The sequence below is a fragment of the Calidris pugnax genome, unplaced genomic scaffold, assembly GCF_001431845.1.
Source record: "Calidris pugnax isolate Ruff unplaced genomic scaffold, ASM143184v1 scaffold24, whole genome shotgun sequence".
Classification (NCBI taxonomy): Eukaryota; Metazoa; Chordata; class Aves; order Charadriiformes; family Scolopacidae; genus Calidris; species Calidris pugnax.
Genome location: NW_015090922.1, coordinates 5,691,724 through 5,716,365, shown reverse-complemented (window position 1 = coordinate 5,716,365; position 24,642 = coordinate 5,691,724). Strand labels below are relative to the sequence as shown.

The 24,642-nt window shown below is 36.8% G+C and overlaps 1 protein-coding gene across 1 annotated transcript in view; it reads right to left on the bottom strand.

Moving 5' to 3' along the window:
- USH2A (Usher syndrome 2A (autosomal recessive, mild)) overlaps positions 1 to 24,642 on the bottom strand; it is a 393,292-nt gene that overhangs the window by 90,703 nt on the left and 277,947 nt on the right. The window contains exons 43-48 of the mRNA XM_014950535.1: positions 23,630 to 23,793; positions 21,308 to 21,517; positions 19,767 to 19,969; positions 17,840 to 17,952; positions 10,924 to 11,122; positions 2,649 to 2,817 (exon numbers count right to left, since the gene is read on the bottom strand). Of these exons, the coding sequence (XP_014806021.1) occupies positions 2,649 to 2,817; positions 10,924 to 11,122; positions 17,840 to 17,952; positions 19,767 to 19,969; positions 21,308 to 21,517; positions 23,630 to 23,793 (1,058 nt within the window). The remainder of the gene's footprint in view (positions 1 to 2,648; positions 2,818 to 10,923; positions 11,123 to 17,839; positions 17,953 to 19,766; positions 19,970 to 21,307; positions 21,518 to 23,629; positions 23,794 to 24,642) is intronic.

Here is a 24,642-nt window from a genome sequence, read left to right as displayed (position 1 = left end):
CATAATAAAGAGAGTTTGTTCTTCCTATGATTAACAGAAAAGTCGACTTATTCTCAGCAAAAAAATTCCTTATCTCCTCCAAAATCATTGCAAACTTGTTTGAAGGACTAATTCACATCGCTGAAAGAGTTTTTCAGTGCCACTCAGGACTTCATCTCCTAAAGAACTTAAGGATTAAACTCACTTTAAAAATTAAATGCCACCATCACAATCAGTGGGCTTGGCTGCTTCTTAAGCAAAAGCACCAGTCTTTGCAAAAAAAGGCCTTAGGATAAGGCTGCCAATGAGACCAACACTATAATGGTGGGGTGGGCTTGGCTGCGATTAACTGTGTGCTATGGAGTAGAAACTGCTATGTGGGATACAAAAATTATGTTAAATGGCAGTAATTTTTCATTCACTAATGTCTGCACTTGATTTGATCTAGTGTTCTAAAAGTTACATTTTTGAATTATTTTTCTGTGTTGCAATGCTTTCTGTGGCTCAAATGTCATATGGAAGGAGTAGGGGTTTTTTTCTGTTATTGAAGATAGATAATAGAGGTAATTAAAGTACTTGGATTCCTGATTGTTAATACAAGAAATGTGTTTTGATTTTTAAAACTAATTTTTCTCACTGAAAGTAATATCTCTAGTCCTTTTCTTCTGAAAGATCGGTAATTACAGACAGAGATCCCTAAACCCAATGCATCTTTTGTCAGAAATAAACATGCAAAGCAATTTGAACAGGTGAGGGACACCCTTGTTTTCCTTGCCCCTCCACATTCCTTGCCGAAGAGGTGCCTTGGTCATAGGAGCATTATTTGTTCTGCTCTGCTTTAAGAATCTCTCCTCCCATCTTAGTTCTGGGATGGATGTTTGCACTTCTTTGTGCACTACCGTTTCAGAAACTGAGATTCGTGCCTTCCTAATTTGTAATCTTCATGCCTCCAGCCCACTGTGCTTCAGTACATCTAGAGCTATCAAGCTGGCCAAACAACATCTGGGAAATATGTATGCTTAGAGAGTTTCCTGTATAAATAACTTTATCAAATAAAGTCAATAATAAACAAAAAAAGATGAGAACAAATTTTTAGACTATAATAGATATAATCTGTTTAGATACTTCATCATATTTTCCTGCATTCCTCGGAATCTAATTTAGTTGCTACACAGAGAAAGTATTAAAACACAGAATGAAGCTTACATCTATTGGAAATAAAACTGTTTTTTTTTCTAAAAGAACTATTAGACATAAGACACAAAGGATCAGTAACCTTCTCATTAACCTCTCAAAATGGGATCCATTCCAAGCTAGGAAATGTTCTCTCTCTGAAAACTACCATGCAGTCTTACCAGTTAATTGTTATCCTTATCAAAGAATGACCCACATTAACATTTAGCTTGAGGTTATTAGCATATTTATAAAAATAAAAAAGAAAAAAGTGACCAACATTGTTCATGTTGCTGCCCTTTAGAATATAGAAAAAGAGAATGCAGCAAATGTACTTAGGAAAAAAAATGTTTAAAATCATGTTCAAACATTCACAGTTTCATGCTTGTTGGACTGCTGACTGAAGAACTACTTTCAGACATAAGACATTTTGTTTCACTGTGCTTTTCTTTCTTGATGTAAACAACATTAAGCTAGTTAACATAGACCACTGGATGGGGACAGAGGTCACAGTATAATCTCTCCGTTTCAGTGCATTGAGATTAATGAGGCCAGCAAAATACTCTTCTCTGGTTCTTCCATGTGATAGCATTTTTCTGATGACATCATGGAAGGCATTCTAATATTGTGATATATGAATTACTTTTCAAAGGATCAGAACTTGGGATGTGCTGAATGTGTTGGCAAAAATTCAAGCATTTCTGAGCTTAGGGAATGTGTGCCAGCTCATGAGTAATGGAAGCATTTTAGCTCCTGACCTGACAATTGCCTACAAAGAGATATATGCTCTGAACACTGCCCCCTGAAAGGGCTCTCCTCCTCCTTTTTCTCCCCTCTCCCTGTCAAAAACCCACCAACAAACTGGAAAACCAAACTCTGGACAATAGGGCAGTTTTAGCAAACTTCCCTAACAGTTCTGAGAATAACAGGACAATCAGCCTTAAGAATAGGATAAATTTCCACCAAGGAGAATACATATGGGATCTGTACTCTGATCTGTAACATTGGTAGAAATGAAGAGTAGACAATGCAGAAACAAGTAGAACTGACATAATCCTTTATCTCAACCCCAACTGCTAACAATCGTTCCAGAAAAGAAATGGCTAGGGAAAATCACATGGGGTCAAGCCAAGCAGAGAACTAAACCGCACCACTAAATTGCCTGATGGTGTTCCTATTAAGCAGAACTGCCCTCCCCATTATGCAGCACTTACTGCAATTAAGTATAGTTTGGCATAAATTAGTTCTCTGGGAAATGACCCAATCATCAGGTTTCATCAATTAAGCCTTTCTTGTATAAACAGTGTGTACTGTGTTTAGAAGACAAAGTCATTGCAATTTTCTTTGCTTATCCCACTGAACACAAGTCTCAAAAACATCTAGAAATCTTGATAAATCCCACACTTATTGCTATGTTTTCATTCTCCTTGGTTTAACAGATATATCAACTTTGTTGTTTTGTTTCTTTCAAGCGCTTGAAAGGAGTTGTCTCTTACCTACTAATACCCTGGTGTAATAACCACCACAGCACTGGTGTTTCGGTTGCACAGCGTGTATCTGACCACCACAGCAAACCCCTGGTGAATTAAGAATAAATGGAATGTACTTGTCCTCACAGCACTGGAAGCCAGGTTTATTGTCATGCAGAATCCCATTACAACATACCTAGAAGTAGTTAAAAAAAAAAAAAAAAAAAATCAGTAAGGCACTATCTGTTAAACAGAACATAACGTGTTCTCTAGCAAAACAACGTATATGAAAACGTGTACAATGCATCCTAGTACAGACACTAATACAACTGCAGTTGAATAAAATGTATCTTGGCTAAAATCCTGTGCCCTCCAGGATTATCAGACTTCAATAAACGACTGTGTATCTGACAGAATGTTGCTATTCTGTGGCTTTTAACCATACTACACCTTAATAAAATAGTCCATTAATATGAATCATCTTCATATGCCTTACAGGCCGTTTGAGTCTCTCAATGTGGAGTAGATTGCAATATGTAGATCTAATACACAATAACCGTATCCTTTTATTTTCTCCCCAATTCATATTTATTTATTTATTCATTCATTTATTAAACCCTTACAACTGAAAAACAATATTCCCCAATATAATCTTTTGGGTTTTCTTTCACATAAAAATAAGTGGAATTCTCTTCTTATAGTGCATGATCACTTATTTATGACCACAGTTCTTCAGACAATGTGGTCTCAAGAGAATAGCACTTACATAAGGAATTTTTTTCCAAATAAAAATTAGATGGAAATGAATTTTGAAAAGGTCTTTTAACTGTAGGCTTCTTTCCAGGTGCTGTTTAGAAAAGTATACGCTTGAACAATCAAATAATTATTTGCACACTTACTCCTGTGACGATGTAGTGGCACACTGCATACACAGCAAACCATATAGAAAAATCAGTAGAATTATCGTAAACACTGTAACCTCAGAACCCACAATTAGCGCGACTTGCACCAGCCAGAAGGATGCCTCTTACAGCTTGACAGCAAATGCAGCTGGCAGTACAGCACAGAAGTTAGAGGGAAGTTGCTCCTTTGTTTTCTTTTGACATGGAACACTCACTTCTGCCCCTTAACCGCGTCCTAAATCGAGTTACCTTAGCAGCAGAGAAAGGAAGTATTCCTCTAGAAAGACCTTTTGCTTACCTAGGTACTTTAATTACTAGCTAACAAAAAACTTTACAAAATGTATATTACTAGGCTCAGGACATCTAATTTGTATTACTTTTGTAATGTTAACATAAATATGTACATGTAAGAAAAAAAAAAAAGAAGACTTAAGTCATAAACAAATTCTTTCTGACCTCTGTGTGAATACATGATGCTTTGTTTTGTTCAGTTTTGAACAGCCTTTACTCAGCCACCCTTGGGACTATTAGGTTAGGTTCTGAATTTACAATTTACAATACATAAACAATATGTAACCTAAAATTAACATGAGGTAGGGCAGAAGGCATTCTTCTTTCCTCACTGTATGTTGAAGTTTTTTAATGTTATAACACTTTGAATTGCTGCAGTTTTCTGCTTTTCCAGCACACTTTCTCATTCAGCATCTGTTTTAGACTACCAACGTAGTGGAATTTTGTCATTTTCTGTTGAGGAATTTAGAGTCTCTGTAGGTCCTATTATATTCTTTTGCTGTCCACCTTGCCACTGGTAATATAATCTAATCTTTGAATTTAATTAACCTACTGTTCTTTCTTCCAGATCATTAGTTAAGATGTCAAATAAAACTCTGCTTTACACCTCTTCTCTGCTTCCCATCTTTTGGATATTTTTTTTATGACTAGCTCATACTCCAGGCTGAGTTTTTCTTCATTTACAATTGGTTCCAAAGCAACCTAGAAGATTAACTCACCTCTCTGTATTTGCAAGTCATTTAAAAGCATTATTTAAAATATCACATCAAGTACTATCATGTCACTGTCCTCCAAATAGATCACATTTAGCAACAGCTCTTGACACATGTAAAGAATGGCCTCTGTCCTGTCCTCCTTACTGCATCCTGAGCTTGAGACACCAGAGCCAGTAAATGCTGTATGTGCCTGCACAAAAGGAGGCCAAATACACATTACCCACACATTCTTGGAACCAATTTACATGCTCCTTGGGATTGTGTCTCCCTCTGTGAAATGTCTAGCTCAATTTCTCCTCTTCCTTCCATGGATTTCATTTGTCATCCCTGTACTGTTTCCTTCTTTTCAGTGACACACACCACCCAAATTTCACCTGAGCACAGTCTTTTCATCCTTCGGATAAAGAAATTAACACATCTTTGGCATTTTCCAGGCTCAAATACTTGAGCAGCCATTTTACTTTCCATGCAATGTTTCCAGTTTTAAGAAATGCCCCTTCTCTTGTGAATTCCCAGTAGAAACGGTTGCTGTGCATATTTCACACAGACACTAGGAGGGCCATTTTAGCACTAACTCTAGAGCATCCTGGTTGGAACATTATTTGTAACATTGCTTTATTACTGGTGTCTCTCCTTTGCCTCCCTAATTCCCTCAAAAAATCCCTGGCTGAACTCCCAGCTATGTTACAATAGTTTCAGCAGCTACTTTTCCTTGTTAAAAATGATTTAATATCCTCAGAATTTCTCAATACCCTATAGACAAATTCCAAAAAGAGGTCCAGTCAGCTCTAAAACACATTCAGATTCTCATCTGGCATTACCGATTGATATAGTCGGTGCTATTATTATGTAGCTCCATAACATCCTCTGCAGTCAGCTGTAAATTGTTAAATAACACTTTTTTGGCAGTCCTCTAAAGATAGTTAGTTTCTATTTGCATTGATATTCAGCCCAGGGATTCTGCATTATCAATCCATAAAATAAAATGCGTTCAAGTAATGCTAAAATTATGTCATTGACAAAGAAGAAAAGCAGATGGATTGAAAGTTATAGTAGCAAAAGGTTATTATTATCTCATCCTCTTAGATCTAAAAGTGACAGTCCCAACTGGATGGTGTTACTACGTACATGAGAGCAGAAGCCTCGTAGAGATCAGATAGAGTGACACCAACATTTTAGCCAGGTCAGAGATCTCACCCTCGTACAGAGGGTTGAATGCTTGACACATGCTTGCTAACCAGGAGATCCTTACTATCTATGGAGATGATACAAAACGTTCACCCTTAGCTATCATGGGAGCCCTTAAAAATAATGGTAGACTGAGTTATGTACAAATCAATCCTGTAGTTATCCTCCCATCCAAACCCACAGAGAGACTGTGACCCAGGAGCACAGGGACTGGGAAGGGCTGGGCATAAATAATGGCTTATTACGATACCTGAGAGAGGCCTGGTCAGCCGTGGCACTAGAACAGAGTAACCAGATACCAAATCTGGCGGAAGGATTGCACAATATTTTAACAGTTTTCAAAAATACTCCAAACTTAGCGATGCAGCTCTCTTTTAATTAAAATTGTGTCATCCCTGATGCCTCTGCTTGCTGAAGACTTCGCTGAAGGATATTATCTGGCCTTATGGACACATGCCAGTTGAGCTAGGACTGATTTACTCAAATAAACAGATGTGCTAGGCAGCCATGTTTATCCTTCTTGTCAAACGCTTGCTGCCAGAGCCACTTTGTGAAATAGCAATTCACAAAACACTCTAAGGAATTCCTATTAGCTACAGGAGTTCATTAAAAATTTCTGCCTGTGGAGCAAACACCAGAGTAATGATTGACCCGTCATGTTCTCATGTGAGAGGGACTATTTTAAATTAGCAAGGCTCATTCTTTTTTACTTAAATTATCTCTGAATCTACATAGACACTCTTTTTTGCTATGTATACTTACACACCCATTTCTTTTCTCAAACTGCTGTTCCCCTTTGGTAACGGGTACAGCCTTAGATCTAAAATCCATGACCAGAAATTATTGTTATTCTGTTACAAATCACTATATATTATCTTACCAATATGGGTTTCATTTCCTGTCTTTCAGGTGTGTTACAACACACACTGTACGTGAAGTGTTATCTTTTTAAAGGTTCTCTAAGCCTGAAGGAACTTAAAAAGAATTTGCAGAATATTGCTAGCATTAATAGTAAATTTTACATAAATATTGATGGAATATGCTTCACCAATGTCGAGATGTGTTAGTTTCCACTCCTGAAAATCGTGCTTTTGAGGCTAGCTATCAAACCATCATTTTGCTCCTCCTGTCCTTAAAGAAAAGAGTCCTCCTGGTGTTTTTAACAAATGGCATGTGTTAATTATGGTGAGTAAAGGGGTAAGCCTGTACCTCCTAGTAACGTCAGAGTTATATTTGATTAGTTCATTAACTGCAGATTTATACAGCTTGTTGCTATTGAAAATAAAATGTGCTGAAGCTGTATTAACACTGTCAGTCAGGACCCTTTTAACCACTGACATTCAGACTCATGAGCCATTGTGTACGGAAATTGTTAGCCTTTATTGTTAGCCACTATTTTAATTATGTTTTTACTGTACCTGTCTTATTATTTTCAGTGTTCACCTAAGGATGCCAGTAACAGCAGTTCAGTAGCTTTAATTATGTTTTTACTGTACCTGTCTTATTATTTTCAGTGTTCACCTAAGGATGCCAGTTACAGCAGTTCCGTACACAGATAACACAGGAATGCCTGTCCCATCGGTGCTGAGATTATGCTACCTATGGGTGAAGCTAGGGCATGTTCCCTTGTTAATTGAAGTACAGCTTTGCAGATCTCACGATATGTGCTCTGGAAGCTGATGTCTGTTTTGAGATTCCAAATATGGATAGAGTTATGAATCACACCTTACCGGAAACAGCTAGGAAAAAACTGTCTATTTTGGCAGCTTGGAAACCCCCAAGCAGCACAGGTTACTGTAAAAGGTACACAGGATGTAGGTTACCCTCCTGGCAGCTGACAAAATTAATCTCATTTTTTCTGCAAAACTACACACAAAACCCCCTTTCTAAATTCTTTTTACTCTCAAGAATTATAAGTCCACCCAAGTCTGATAATAAACACCAGTGTAAGGATACCAGGCACAGCAATGTATTAGCTTTAGTTAAAATCACAGAGATTTCTGACAATGAAGCAGAAAACTGGATTAACAACTAGAAACAAGAAGTCGAATCTGAGGCAAAGATTATTTGGGGTAGGAGGAATCTTTTTTTGGTCGTCATTAGGCTTAATATCAGGTGTACATGAGCCCATGAATGTGCATGTACACATGTCCCTTGTAGCGAAAAGGTCATTTGCTCTTTTACAGATTCCCAAGACAGCTCTGAACAGGTTGGTTAATTTACACAGCGCAGCGCTATGCAGGGGTACTAACCTGGATCCTAAAGGCAGCACACATCTCCCAGTGCAGCCCTGCACCCAGGCTATTTGTCACTGCCTTTCTGATATAACTGTGCCTCTTGGCTGGACCCAACTCAGCCAGTGTTAGCTGCAGCATCTCTGTACCCCTCTCTGCTGTGCAGTGAAAACACACCCTTGTACTCCTATTACTGGAAAGCTTTGGTTTGTATGGATGAAGGGGATTATATTTTGGTGATCTCTTATGTAGATAAGAAATGATAACTAGTCCCTCTTTTTCTCCAGTGCTTTACAATAGCAAGTTGATGATGTCAAATTTAACCCATAAATCCATAAAATACTGACAACCCAAGACATATCTCCAAATTATTTTTGTATAAAAGGCCCAGTTTTCCTCTCACTTTATACTCCTAAATTCAAGGAAATTATAAGAGGGAAATTTTACCCGTTGTGCCTCGTACGCAAGGTGCAATAAATGACTTGAGCAAAAGTGAGAACTCCACAATCTATTCGTGTATCGGATCTACGTATATACAGTCTTCCTGCTTTTGCTGACCAGTCTATCACCAAATGAACACAAAATTTTGTTATTATTCTGGATCTTAACGTTACTTAAACTGCTCAGCATTCAACTCTCAGTGGCATCTCTTTGCATTTGTACAATTAACGTATGGGTAATGGCAGCTGGCATTGTGGTAAGAGACCTCCATTTCAGAACAAGTGTATGGTGGTGCGTGTTGCTTTTCTTCAACTGGTGAATCTAAAGACCACATATACTAGCATTAAATGCTTCAGCTTTATAGCTGGCAGAGATTGACAGTAAATTCTATAAAACTGTGACAGAGGGCTGCCACATAAGATTTTATGCTGCCCCAAACTCTAGTTTAAGAGGAGCATAGATGTGCCTGGACCTTTTAGGCTGGCACACATATAGCAAACCAGGAAAAGCATCAAGAGATGGACTTTAATGAATTCACCCGCAAAAATTACTCCTACGTCATTTTATGTACGAGTGCTTCCGTTTCCTGTGCACCTTCCAGTCATTTATTATATGTCCATTACTTAACAAAATAGCACCCGCTCCTAACTGCAGCCTCTGAGAATACAGAGACCATTATAACAAAATAATGCAAAATTAAATAGAAAAAATTAGAAAGAGAGGAAGCTATAAAAATAAATGGACGCTGTCCAAGCTCAAAGTTACCATAAACACATTAAGGCTGAAAAAAAATAAAAAAGGGGAAGAAACTTATAAAATTAATATAATACAAATTTAACTCATGCACATGCCAAGTTCTATTAAAAGTCTACCACGCAAAAAACTTGAAATAACTAAATTTACCTTTTAGAACAAATGATTGCCCATAATTCACTTGCAAGATTTCAGAAATACATATGTTTAGTACAGTATTGCTTTCAAGGGAACTCAAAAGCTAAAGGTGTATTGGCTGGAGTAATTTATATTTTGATTTGAACCCCTCAGATAACTCACTTCCTTAATTACTGTCTTGTCTGACAGGGAATCTTGTGTATACATATTGTTTGCTTTAATCATGGAACATGTGATGATGCCTTTGACAAATAGGGACACTATTTCATTACATTAAATCTTACTTTCAAACTAAGAGTTTTCTACCTCATTTGTCAATAAAAACCATTACAGACTCCCACTACGCTATTGATCCTACTCCTAAACAGGAACTCATATGAAGATTAACCTGAAAATGGCCATAATTTAAAAATACATCTGACAAACCACAATGGATCTCATTCAGAGCTGCTCATCATTGTCATGTAACAGCCACCCACTTGTAGCTGAATCTAAATAGATTTTCTGTACTGGAGAATCTGGTCATTAAGCATTTAGCTAAAGAATTTGAGGGGGGAGGCGAAACAGCAAGTCATGTTAATAACCATTATTGGCCATATAGGGTTTGAGAAATATTTCCTCACACAAAGAGAAGCTTTATAGTTTTACTAGTGTTTTTGAAATTCTGCATACACCTAGAAAATTTCCTATGCGTGTAAGTGGTCCAATACAATCACTTGATGTCAAAGGAGCTATATGAATGACCATCAAGAGCTCTCAATACATCTGAATACCTGAGCAGACAAAAAATCTCCTCTAGTGTGTGATCACACTCTCAGCAGTGTGTGATCCTTGGTGTGCAGCTGAGCAAAACTGATTGTTCCAAGTGGGATGCAAAAATGCATACAGAGATCTATATACACATATATCCACCATGTAATTTGTCACAATGGGATTGGATCAGTGGATTCAAGGGTTGGCACTGAGATTTCTCACATGGCTTGTGAGATTTGCTTTGGATCAGATACAGCCTGGTTCCTTGCTATGAACATGTGCACTACGCACACGGAGCAAAGTTTTCTAAGGGAAGAAGCTTCAGATGCATGCTTGTGAAATGAGGTGGTCCACAGACTGGTTGGGAGCCTAAAGTCCCCATCCAGAGCTGGACTGTATTTGAAGGGGTTTTATAAAACAGTTTCTGGCTTAGCTTCCTGTGCAAGGCATTTAATTCACATTTATCAAACCCACTTCTACCCTGAGCTAGCACATAGTAAATGAAATCCATCTGAGGATTCACTTCAGAGCTGTGCTATTCCTCCAAACCAAGGCATTAATGCAAGACACATTCATAAATACCAACCAGTTCATTTCTTCTGAAAGGAGAAATAAAGTCAACAGTCACAGACTTAAGACAACAGAATCACTTGTCATCAGCTGACTCACATACACTCTTGGAGACTTTTGCACAGCTACCCCTCTACTAAGCTCAAACACCCATATTTGATTTTAAAAAGTTTCAAGATATGTATCAGAGCCTTGATTTTAAAATCTCGAAAGAAGCAGATTCCCTTCCTCCAATAACTAAAGAGGTTTGGTTTACAGACATATTACTAAAAGTATAATTCTGAATTACATTGCTAATTGAAGAATATACATATACCTTCAATTCTGGATGGTAACACACTTCTCCACAGACATTTTCATGCTTGTTACATTCTAATGAGATGCACATTCTATTACTTTTGCTGCTTCTTGGAGTCTTTGACGGGGTACACTTCTGCCATGCTTTACGTAAGAGTTCATATCCCAGGATAATGCCATTTGGCTGCCCGGGTGATGTCCAATTGATTTGAAGAGATCTATAATAAGTAGAAAAATTAACATCTGTTAAATTCTTTAAAGTATTTATGCATCTATGAATACTTACATTCAAGGATTACCATATAATAGTTCCATTTTATACTAATCACATGAACTGAAATATTTTGAACTCTCCGAAACATTCCTCTGGATTTCACATCTGCTTTAATAACCAAAAGGTGTAAAAGTTTGAAAAAAGTGTCAATATGTGATAATACTCTGGAAAGATAAATCATACATCCAATCAAAGATTTTTTAAATAGCAATTGAAGTATATCTCATTCATACTTCTGGAAACTTATGTGCAATAAACTTCCAAGCATTTTAGGAAGGATTCAATATGCCTTCCTGGTCCTATAGCAAAGGTGCACATGAACTATTTTCGTGGCTGGTGTGAGTCATTCTCAGTCAGGAACCTGGTGGAGGATGGGCAGTCAGGGGGAAAAAGACCCCCCCCTGCCCTCTGAGCTGTAACCAGTGCAGTTTACACTGTGCTCAGTCACCATTTAGAATAGATTGATATTCATCTTGTCTTTTCTCTGCTTTCAAAAAAAATATACAAAAAGTATGTTGCTCTGAAATATACTTTTCAGCAAAGAATTTAAAGAAAGTAGGAACTCATCAGAGTATCAGTAAATACTTGTTCTCTTTTGGGGTTAAATATTTTCATTGACATAAAATTAGCAGTAAAAAATGCAAGTGTTTTTCAAAAGTAAGACTCAAAACTTCTGATTTTGAGCAAAAAAGCATAACTGCAGCAGGTCATAAAAGACTGTAAACCAAAAATCTTGTTGTTGATTTCAGGTTTGATATCAGAACATCATTAGTTTAAGGAAGAAGGTATCTTCAAGGAAAAATCATGGTAAACAGCAGCATGCAACTAAAAATGTGCAGGTGTTGGCCCTAAAATCTCACTTAGTATCGCAATTTTTAAAAAACATGTCAAATGGGACATTTGAGATAGAAATTTGCTCTGCCTTTTATCATGTGCACATTTCACATGGTTATTTCAAATTAAAACTTCAGTTCTGTGTAATCGTTCTGGAATGCTGCATAAGACAAACTGATTTCACGATGACTTTCTTTGGGTAGAGAAGGAGAGCCCAATGCTACATGGAGAACTGACTACATTCCACAGTATACAGTTAGACTCCAAATACCTCTTTTTAATCTCCATGTCCCAATTACACAGCCACTGTCAGAATGCCAGTGACATCATAAATTAGCATTAATTTAAAGTGAAAATCATACAATGAAACAGCAGCTGCTGAGATAAACTTTGACATCTTAACAGAATAAAAATAACTGAACTATTATTTCACTTCCTTGAGGTATAAACAGAGAAATACACACAGCAATAAGCCTTTGCAGAACAAGAATTAATGTCACCTATGAAGGAATAATTTCATAGGTGACTTGTAGAGTCACCATTATCATTCCAAGGTCTTCATCTGAACCAGATTTAATTCCACATTCTGTACATGGCTATTTTGTATTCACTACATATTCTACCACATGCACACGAACACACACACACATCTACATTTAATGATGTTACAGGGCCTAACTTAAAAAAATAAAACCAGGAAAATATAGTGTATAAACTCAGAAAAAAGATATAAAGAAAAAGAAAATAAGAGTAGTACTTCAACCTTCATAAATGCCATTGTAACTGTCTCCTAGTCTTTGCACAGTATAGATCACAGGAGTAAAGAAAGCATTTCAAGTCATATTTTTGAATTATTTGCTTTCTTCAAGTTTCATTGAGATGCTTGAGGGTATATTTTCAAAGTATTGTGCCAATTTTTGCAGTTTTGCAAGTCGTATTTCTCTCTAAAATAATTTCAAATTAGGCCTAAGAATTGATGCAATAGTTCGAATATTTTGCCTCTTCCACAGAGTTCAGCATCTATTTCTTTCTTTTAACAAGCAATTACTTTACTATTATTCAGTTTATAGATAGAGGTTTGGGGTGGACACAGCACGGTACTGTGTAAACCTGCAGCCACACAAAGAAATCATTTGGCATGGGAATTCACTGACCGGTACCACTGGAAGGTTAAAACTCAGTAGGATCTCCCACTAAAACCACAGCTGTATACACTCACAAATAAGCAGACTCCTTCACAATTTTATGAATGTTTCAGTTATGCCTGCACCTTCTGATGTTTCTCACCCATGATAAACTGTGGTGGTTTTCAAAACATCACCTCAAGAACACTGTATAGCTCAGTTTAAAAAAATTCAGCAGGGTTTTCACGGGACCGCAGAGGCTTTTTGACACACACACACACATATCCCCTCTCCCCCCCATTGAAGAAATACCCCAGGCTGAGCTGAGAACCTTCTTGAGCGAGTGCAGATATTTTGGGACAGGATGGGAGCTTTAGCTTGCAACCAGCTGTATCACATACAGTACATTAGATGCAGCTGCAGAAACATGGGGACAGAACCTGCCTGCCTCTCCTCCTCTTCATCCCCAGTTACTCCCTTCTCAGGTAAACTGGAGTTGTGTCTATGCTGGTAAGTGCCCACAGCCTGAACTACAGAAGCAGACTTGTAAATTCAGGGCACAGGTGGATGTACAACACCTGGCGTGTGGCATTTAGTTCTTTTCTACCCAGAGAAAACTTCCGTCATGTGCAATTTATGATAGTTCAAATGCTGGACAAGTCCCTTCTGTGACTGCTGTCAACGTGGCTAAAATACTGGAGCAGGGCTCAGCTCCCATAGAAAAGGCAGCCTAACCAGCTTCACAGAAAAGAACTCCCTCAGACTACAAGGTCCATGAGGCACTGCAGCAATTCCAGCAGATAAAGAACAATTTCAAACTGATCCACAAAGGCGTATCTGCTTTATGGTGCAACAGACCACACTGGAATCCTTTGGCTCAAGCATAAAAAGACAATTCATTCCAACATTTCCAGGTAGAAATATTATTTTTTTAAAATCCATTAAAAATATCAGTATTTCAGAGTTTTGAGATCACATCAGATACATTTTGGTAAATCAGACTTTGGGAAGGAAATCCTGGTTTTTGCCTTCTTCAGGTCGTGAAAAGAACCCCTGATTATTATTTTTTTCAACACAGTAGTAAAGGTTTAACCATGAAGATTAAAAAGATAATAAGGACTCACTTTTGAATCTTGAGAATCAATGTTGTCTTACTATCATCACATACAAGGGTTAAATTTTAAAAAATCACACTAACTCTAAGATTCAATGACTTTACTTTCAGAAGCTGGAATTAAAAAAAAAATCACAAGATTCACCTGACATTCTTAAGATGGAGAACAGTGCTATTATTAATGACCAGTGGATAAAATACTTTCCTCATCATGAGATCACACATACAAAGCAACTGCTTCAGCATTATTACAATAGAGTTAGCTGTTACCTGCTGTATCATGGACTGCAGTGCTAACATAATTAGAGAGGTGGTATGAGACAGTACAGGAAGTCTGATAAATAGCATTATGCTTCTGTTGTTGCTACAAACTACTTAGATAAATCTTTCTGTGCTTTGTTTTCCCCATTACTAAAGTAGGGAGAGTGATTGGGTTTCCTCAATGGGAACACTGTCTTGAACACATTAGGGAAAGTGCTATAAAATTAAGCACACATGATAAACCTTTGTGGTTTTGTTTTGCCTGTTCTCTGAATATTTCTGGTTAGCTTGTCAGAGGTTGGCTGGATGTGATTCCACAACAATCTTCCCCAGCTTTTCAACTTTATTTACATAGTTATGAATCCTTTTTTTTTTTTTTTAAATCTTCCGCCCATTTTTCCAGTATGGAAAATCAGACTTACTGGTCTTTAGTTCCCCAGATCCCCATGGAGAAATCTGCACTATATTGCCTCATTTTCCACTCCTCTAGTATCAAGACTATTTTAAAGGATATTTTACACAGCTCAGAAGTTTGACACTTTCATATTTGAGTTCCCTTAGAACTCCTGAGCAAATACCATCACCCCAACAATTCATTGCTATGTATTTTATCCATTTGTTCTAAAATCTCACTGACGTGTTAATTTGGAATAATTTCTCCAGCTTATTCACCCATGAAAAGCATCAGATACAGAAACCTTCCTAAGCCCCATGATATTGAACATCAAACCAAAGAATTCACCCAGCTTTGCTCCCATGGCCTTATCTTTGAGTTTTCTATTACACCCTGACCAAGGTTTCTGGTTCACCCCGAGGTGCATAAAGAGCCCTCTCTTTCTTTGTAAAGCTGTGCAGGATTTTCCCTAGTTTATGCCACATGGTGCTTTCAGAGCCATCAACCTTTTAATTAAGCACTGAACAGAACTGCTGGCAGGGTTCATCTGCATTGTGCCTCAGTTTTCTGAGAGCAACAAAGCTGCTACTAAGTATTGTTATTAGAAAGAAACCTAAAATATGCTGTATTACAAGGAAAAAGAGAAAGAAGACACATATTTTAAAGGGGAATGAACTATTTTCCAACACACCACGAGAATTTAATCCACTACTCAAACTTTAAATCAGCATCCACTTGCATGCAGGACTCTGAGGACTTCCTAAACTGTGTAATAAAATACAATGCTTCTCTATAGAGACAAACCCCGAGGTCCTAACTAAAAAAACAAAGCATACTTGATTTCAATAGGATTTGTTTCTACCTAAACACAGCCAATGGAACTTCTTCACCTCCCCAAAAAACCCAAACCAGAACCTGACTTAGGACTTCAGGATTGGATCCCATACTGATTTCTGTTTGAAGTTTGGCATTATAAAATAATCATTCCAGGACTGCGACCTTTTGTGCCAAGTTTCAGCCTGAAGCTGAATTATTAACTGTAAGGGGTGGAAAAGTAAGGTATTTATAATGGTTCCGGTGGTATAACCTTCATTAGAGCAGTGTGGATGGAGCTGCTATCAGAAAGACTTCTAAAAAGTTGGTGAGTGAAATTATAATTTATGTCATGCAGCAGCTTGAGGCAAATTTTAAAACAATTATTTGTGAATGCTACAAAGACATTATCCTACAGCATTCTCATCAATAATACAGCCCCCCAAACTGATTCAGAAGAGGGAAAAACACCATGATTCCAATTAAAGACCATAAACTGCACAGTCTGTATTATATCTCAGGTATCCCATGAGTCTACACTCTAGAAATGCTTTTTTTCTCTGTTTGATGACAGATATGTATTAAAATGTCTTCTTGTCTACACAAACTATTGGGTTTTTTTGCCCAAGCCTTTTCTTTTATGGAAGATAAATAAGCAAAATTCATATTCAGCCCAGCAACTGCTGAAGCTGTCAGCTGTAGTGTTTGTCATATTTCAATCAAAGCTGAAGCCAGCCAGTCATTTTTATACTGCACAATCCCTACATACTCGAGGACCAGAATTAATGAATTAGCTATTGATTAAATTCCACTCTAGCAAATCCACCATGGCAAATAAATGAACTACCCGGGGCACGTGTAGGCCACGGCCAGACATGTCCGGGCAATCGATCAGTAGTTAGTATTCTTTTGGGATATAAGAACAGCTGATGATAATATGACATGTAGGAAAAGGCAGTGTAGAAACAGAGTCTGTTTCTGGCTGAGCAGATAATAAGGTAGGAAGGCATTTTTGATCCTTTTGCATTCATGTGTTATGACATATTTAGTCTATATATAATAGCAGAAACATGCATAAGTGTTCGCAGTACAGACAATACAGACAAAGGCATACATAAGTTAAAGCCAAGGGCAAAAGATGAGATCCTGAATTGAGTTCTTATCATCAAACAAGCTTTGACTATATCTGTATGTGTGACAGAAAAATAGCAAGCTTAATTTCACCCTTACACAGAGACAAATGGTGAATTCAAGAAAAACGTAGAAAGGCTAAACAGCAAACCAAAGTCCTTAAGAGACTGGAGAAGCAAATGCATTCTCTTGGCCATTTCTGATGGCTCAGACACTAGATTTTTGTTATTTTTAAAAAGATTTTTTTCTTTCTATAAAAGAACTAAGCTAATGAGCATACTCCACCAGAAGTGCAATAAAATCACATGAACAATAACATACACTCAGAAGGCTAACTGTTTTATTGTTGGTGTAATTCTGAAAAACGTGTTAGCAAGCTTAGTTTTAGTCTGTCTTTGGAAGATATTAACTCCCACTAAGAGTGACTGTATGTGGCTGCTTCTAAGGACTGCAAATCTAATGCTCCCTTTACAACTAAGAAGTTTGCCCATGCCTGTGGATGTAGTGGACAGACAGAATGCAAACAGTGGTTCAAGGAGACATAGATATATGCATGCCTTTTAAGATCGCTTACTAATTCTTACTGTTGTGATAGGTGACTTTTTTCCCCACAATTATTCTATGTTTCCATTATCAGCATCGCCTTGCTCCCTGAGCATTAATCTTCCTCCTCTTAACTGACAGCAAAATGTGATAATTTTCATTCCTCTACACTTCCTCTCTTAACTACTTTCACTTATGCTTTATTTATTACCACAGTACGGTGATACCCAAATGGGTATGTACAATCTACCAAGGGTGAAATTTCTTCGGTCGCTCTTTTGGCCAAAAAATCCAAGACCGAAAATAACAACCATGAAAAAGGTTTTCAAAATGTATACTGAATTCTTTTACGCATCTTATACAATTGAGAGAAAACAACCTTATTTTCTGGTCCCCATTCCAGCCACAAATCGCTCTGATATATGAAAGCCACCTATAGCATAGTACCTTGAGCCAATTATGTGAATAATGGGTGCTGACAGCTGCTTTGGCTCATCTTCCACAGTTGTAACCTGGGTCCCATTGCTTCTCACACAGGCGTACACCGTGCAGGCTTCAATCTGATGAAAAAGAACATGAGTTTCACATAGTCAGCTGCAGATATTAATAAGCTCTGCTACTTGTTTAGACTTCTGTCTTCACCCAAGACTTTATTCTTTTCTTTTTAAAAGACTCCACACAGCCAGGAAATTACCGCAGCTTTGAGATAAGTATATCTACCAGACATATACTGTGCTATATCACATTTTCCCACACCATTTTCCAAAAAAGGGTACATGCAGCCCTCCAGCACTAATTGCTATTCTCTATTAAATTATCACCAACAGAGTTGCAGCAAATTTCTTTTTCTGCATGTATATGTAGAATCTGGTGCACAACACTGAAAAAAATGTACTCTGATTTGGGGCCTTCAGTAAGTTTTCTACCACTACCATATATTCTGACATGAAAATAAGGATAATTTTTCCTTAATGTTTTTTATTCCTTCATGTCTGTTCTGGAAAATTAAAAGTGAAAATTGCAAATAGGAACCATATACTTTTTAATGAGAAACGGCACAGAAATAAAAAGTTACTCCTTCAATTCTTGGGATTAAACTAAGCAGAGGCAAAGTGAAATAGCTAGTGAAGGATAGCAACTTTGTTTCTGTATTGTCAACAGAGAAGTTACTCAAATAAAAGATCACAAAGACTGAAAGATAATGCAGTAAGATTACCAGTGCAATGCACATGCATCCAAGATAATACTGTTTCCAGAAAAAAAAAGAAAAAAGATTAAAAAGAATAAATAAATAAATAAAATAAAAACCTGCTTATTTTGGTTTTACCTATCACACTGATGCAAATATAAGTCCAATATAAAGACTAGGAAAGCAGAAGAAAAGAATAATTAACATCTCAAGCAACAGAAGGTGGCCACGGTAAATTAATAGAGAGAGTCTATAAGTGAGGCAGTACACTGAATTTGCATTGTTATTGAGAAAAGACAAATGTGTTTCCAAGCAGCACTCAGAAAGTCATATGTGTATTCATGGATGGAGGTTTGCTGTTTCAGAGGGGCTGGAACATAGAAATCTGTTAGGGTATGCCTGTCTGTGATGTTTATTTATGGCATGTAGTAACTGGATGCAAATTTTCAGACCGGAGTATACATGGTACTATTAAGTCCTTCTCATATATAATGCAAACCAAACCTGAGCAAAATAGACAGGTATAGTTACAAGTAAGTGCCAAACTGCATTTCTTGAATTAATAACAACTTAAGGATCGAAAGATTTCTATTTTTTTTATTCTGCACACAGTATTTTGCCTTTCATTAGATATATGAATAGAGAGGCAAAGATAGAGACAGAGAAAGGGAAAAGCAAAGAAAAAATACTGTACTCATTAACAGTATAGAAAGTACTATGATTTCAGAGATCAGCTCTGCTTCCTTCTCAGAAGGATAAGGAGAAAAAAAATGATAAAAGGATGACAAATGCAATATCATTATTTTTCTGTGCTGATATATTATGCATGCCTGATGTTTCTAAAACAATTGCAATTTTCTTTTAATGAGTAGGAGTAGAATCTTTGCCTCTTTGTAATATATGTTGGGGCTTTGCTAATGTTGCAGCACAGAGCATTTAGGGGAAAGTAAATGGAGTTTTGATGGTTTGAAAAAAAGATAATGGAAATTTGTATTATGAAAAGTGTACACAGTGCTAAAAGATGCTGAAAATATAAATTTATGTCTTGTATGTATACGCACACAAACATCAGTGCAAATATATGTCCATGTATGTAAAGAAATTCATGAAACAACATTCCACTCAAAAATACACGTTTTATATAAAATTAAAGTATATTGCACAATCCAGAAAAGATATTCTAACCTGTATATCATATACAGTGAATGGAGACAAATCCGCTAAAAGAAAGGACCCCGGCTCGTTCATTCTAGTCTTGTAGAGCTTATTATTTACATAGATAGAGTATTCTGTGACAACACCATTTGGGTTTGAAGGCGATGTCCAGATGACACGTACAGCTGTACTGTTGATGATGACAACCTCTGGAGGGAACATGCCCTCAGGCTCTAGAAATAAAGGAAGAAACTGAATAAACTCCAGCTGTCTCTGCAAAAGCACTTGTTTAACCAAATGCAGATTAGTATTTAGGTTTAGCAAAGGGTTCACTGCTTATCTGCTTTCCTCTGATGAAGTTATCACAGTCTGTAGTCTTCTGTAAATTGGCTTATTATACTCTCAGTTAGAAACCATGAGAGCTGATGGTAAAATGCTTTATACCAGCAGCACAGTGTCAATCATCAGTAGTATGTGGCCAGTGAGATACGATGATAAATTATTCACCCATCTGCACTGCCAACATACAAACATGATTTTTATGTCTCCCCAATACTAATCCTTCTCCCCCAAAAAGAGAAAACCGCAGCATTTTGCTTTTAAAGCAAAACCTGAGACGAAAATACTTTATGTCCGGTGGAACGTGACGTTATCAGCCTCATAGCTGAAGCACTATGAAGCACTATGCAATATTGTCATTATGTAAATGGTTTTGAATGTTGATTACTATAGGTAATGATGAAGTCTAACACTTACTTTAAAAAAAAACACAACACCTTCCTTAGCGTTAAATTACATAATTATCTAAGCATGTCAGAAATAACCATGCAAAGACCTATTTTTATCAGAAGAACCCATCTTTATCAGTTGAAAAAAATGTCCTTATGATTGATTCTATTTTATAAACAAAAGGTGCTGACCTTTGGCATCAGAAAGGAAATGGAATCCTTACTTAAAGTGCTTTGCTAATGACCTGGAACACTTGCTTCTGAGGTAATGATATTATAATGTTTATAATGAGACTTTATAAAGCAAAAAGATTAGAAAGACCATTCTAAACACATTTCTGATTCACAATTATTTTTTTATTTTATTCCTCCCCCCGCACTAGCCCACTGGCATAGAAATTACTCATAAAGAATTTTCTTTGAGGTTGAACTTACACCTAGAGTTTCTGGTGACTCAGGGAAGGCCCTGTGTTTGACTGTCATGTCAAAAATACATCGCTTCACAGAGCAAATCTTTTAAAAAACCCATTAATTGTTTCTAAATTCCACCATTTATTGATATGAACTCAGATCCAAACAGTGCACACAGATAGGCGTATGCAGGAGAAGATAAGAACAAACTGGGTTAATATCTGCTATTAAAGCTTTTGCTTCTGTCTCAGTGGGACCATTTATTGATCTACCGCATGATGACAACCAGCACTTAAGCATTTTAGCGTTTTAGCCCTTTTTCCTTTTATACCGGAAATTTTATAATGGAAGGATGACTGATCTCAACCCTAACAAAAATCAATCAATTTCATTCTCAGATTTTAAGCCAAGCCACATTCGCTGTTAACCAACCTCCATCTGAGGTAGTCACATGCACAACTTCACTGTTGATGCTGTGGACTCCATTAAAAACTTGAAAAAATATCTGATACTCTGTGTTGGGCTGCAAATCACCTATGACTATAGAGTTTACATCAGCCTGGATCCTCAGAGATCTTCTGTCATGAGTAGAATTCAAGAAGAGGGTGTAATACACAACATCTCCTTGCAAATCTTGTAGTGCTAAGAAAAGAAAGGAAAAACATTGGGAGATCAACTGGGAAACAGTCGGTCAGCAAATTTTTTTATCAACAACATTTATTTGAAGAGAAAAACAAATTTTATGCACAGCCTCTTATGTAAAAAAACCCACAAAGATCCCATTCAGTGCCTTCAGTTTCACCCTTGTAATCAGAGATGCAGACTGCTCTTCCAAACTTGTCAAAATCATTAACAGTTATCCTATCTAATACTGGAGAAAGCTTTCCTTCTCCACACATTCCCATGATGACAACAGAATCTGTGAAGTAAACAAATTACTAGGTGTAACCCAGTACTAGCAGCGGTGTAAGGACCTTGCAGCTTACGCCGGTGAAAGGATGGCTTTCACACAGATAGGAGGAAGAGAGCAAATCAGATTGCTCTATGGCACTAGTTTAAGATGGAAACCTCTAAGACTTTTCCCCTTATTGTTCCTTCTCTTCAAAAAACACATCCCTACCCTATCCCACCGCAAGAGTACTGAATTCCTGTGTTAGTCCTCTAGCAATGAATAAGACACAAGTGCCTATGTCATTCATTCAACTTTACATGGGCGACCTTTTGGCCATAGTGAAAATGAAAATCTACATGTTATTATTTAAAAACAAGTGTAATAGCACCATATACATGTAAAGCTGTAACACACTCAGAAGCATTATACTTACAGCGGAAAAAATCACCTCCTCACATTTCTTCCTAAAATGTGTTTTGCCCATCACTAGCTTCCCCAGTGAAAGGAAGAAAAAAACCAGTAAGATTTGCTGGCTACACAGGGAAGGACATTCATTGGTCTGAGACGGTGGATAAACAAGGATTCCAGGAAAGCCTTGCTTCTCCATTTTAGCAATTCAGATATAGTCAGATATCTGTCCTTTGTCAAACCGTTTAAGTTCAGATCTGATCAAATGCAACTGTGTTTCCAAGAGGCATCAAGATTAAAAGAAAAATTATGACAAAAACTTTAAGCACTGATACATACTGCTTTAGGTGACATGCTGTACCACTGAACAGGACTCAGCTGACTGGGAAATAGCATTGACAAAAGCCAAAAGCATATTTTCAAATTTATTAGTAAACATTTTTGTCATAGAAATTCTTAACCAAGAGTGTTATGTTACTTTTATTTTAAGTGGTACAGATACAAATCCTAAATCCTTAGTAGTCAGAAACCTCGGTAAGTTTTCCAGAGAAAGAAAATTAGCAAGGCAACTTACAATAAGGACTACCAAGTTCCCAAAGAAAACAATAAAACAATTTAAAAACTAATATTATGAAAAAATCAAACATGGCTGTACAAAATAATTAATACCTTATCTCAAAATAAGGAGTAATAAAATATGATAATAAGGTTTTCAAATAACTAATGGCCCTGTCTTGGTGTTTAACCTTTGCATTCACAAACATATATGACAAAAATTTCTAAGGTATGAACAAAAATAAAACCAGATTGCATTACTCACATCTAGAAGGTCAGGGGGTTAGATTACTAAGGTAATGAAACTTCAGTGAGCTGCTTCAGATCTATTACCTTTGTCAGTTTTTATAAGTATGCTTACTTCAGGCATGCAATTATAAAATAAAGAGACTGCATTTGTTGCAATTCAGCACCCAGTCCTTATAAAATAATTTGCATGTAAGTCATGAAAAAAAATCCCCATTGCTGTATTAGCAAACCAACTAGAGAAACTGGCTAAATTCTTTTTAAGGAGCAGAGTGAAAAGAGAGAGAAAGGGGTCCTCTCATCCTGAAGGAATGTATATGTAAATTTTCCTACAAAGAAATGAAATATACCACAAAGACAACAAGATTTTGTGTACTACGACTTTGTAGATTTCTCATGAGTTTGTATTAACTATTTCTTCACTTTCACTATTCTTGTTCTGCAGAAATAGCACATAATAAATACAAACATGACTGAGAAATAGCAAAATGTGTCTTTTTTTTTTTTTCCTATTTCTTTCCTTTCCTTTCAAGGACACTTAGGTATATTATAAATCAAGACAAGGACTGTGTTTCCTATGAGAGCAAGGCAGACCAACATAAGTGATGGCAGGTTAACATCTAGTTACTGGAATAAATACTAAGCACACTTACTTGGTTTTGACCATTCCACGTCTACAGCAGTGTGATTAACAGTACGTGCAATGAGGACACTTCCTTTCTTTGGTAATCCCGCTAATGTAGTAGCTATCACTTCTTCACTTGATGTATATCCTACCTCGTTGTGCACTATGAGCTTGTACTCGTATGTTGTGTACCTAAGACATTTTAAAAATAATTAAATGGGACGAAAAATGCAGACGTAGAAAACATTTGCTGTAAACCTTCTGCCTCTGCCAAAGTTTTGCTGCTTCTTCCCTCCCTCTCCAACAAGGGCAGCTGCGTGGTTCGCACCAATGAAGACTCTATAAGAGGTGTCTATTTTTTGGAAATAATTCAGCACCATTAACATGCTAACAAAAATAAAACACATTATTTCACTTCTTCATAGTTGTTGCTTCTGAGGTGTTGAGAGATTATAGCTCAATTCAATATGCAATTACAGCAGTGGCAACCTGCCAAAATTTGGATCAGAATTTAATCAAATGAAGCTTTTTTCCTCTTTTGGGAAACCCATTGATTTTAACTTGCAGAGTCTCATTTGTAAAAGTGATTCACCACACAGCCAGGACTCTCCCACTACAAATACATTTTTTATAAAAAGACTATAAAATCATTTAATCAAATAATTTTCTTCAGAACTGTGTATATTCAACTTACACAGCTTTATTAAATACCTCATGTATATTTAGTAAAGCAAGTGACTGTCACTCCGCAATTTCTTCTTTATATCAAATGGCATATTAACGAATTTTAAGTGGGATTTCATATCTCAAAATTAATTCCATCATAAAAAGCCCCCCACAAAATCGCAAAATCACAGAAACAAAGGATCATCTTGTTCAAATTTTCACTGAAGTTGCAGCACTTTGGGATAACTGTCTACAAACACAATAAAGAAACATACAGTTAATGTCTAATATTTAGAGATTTCTCTAGAAAATGAGGTTGCTCACATACTGTATTAACTTTTTTTTTAAGGGTTTACCGTAACAGCCTACGTTATG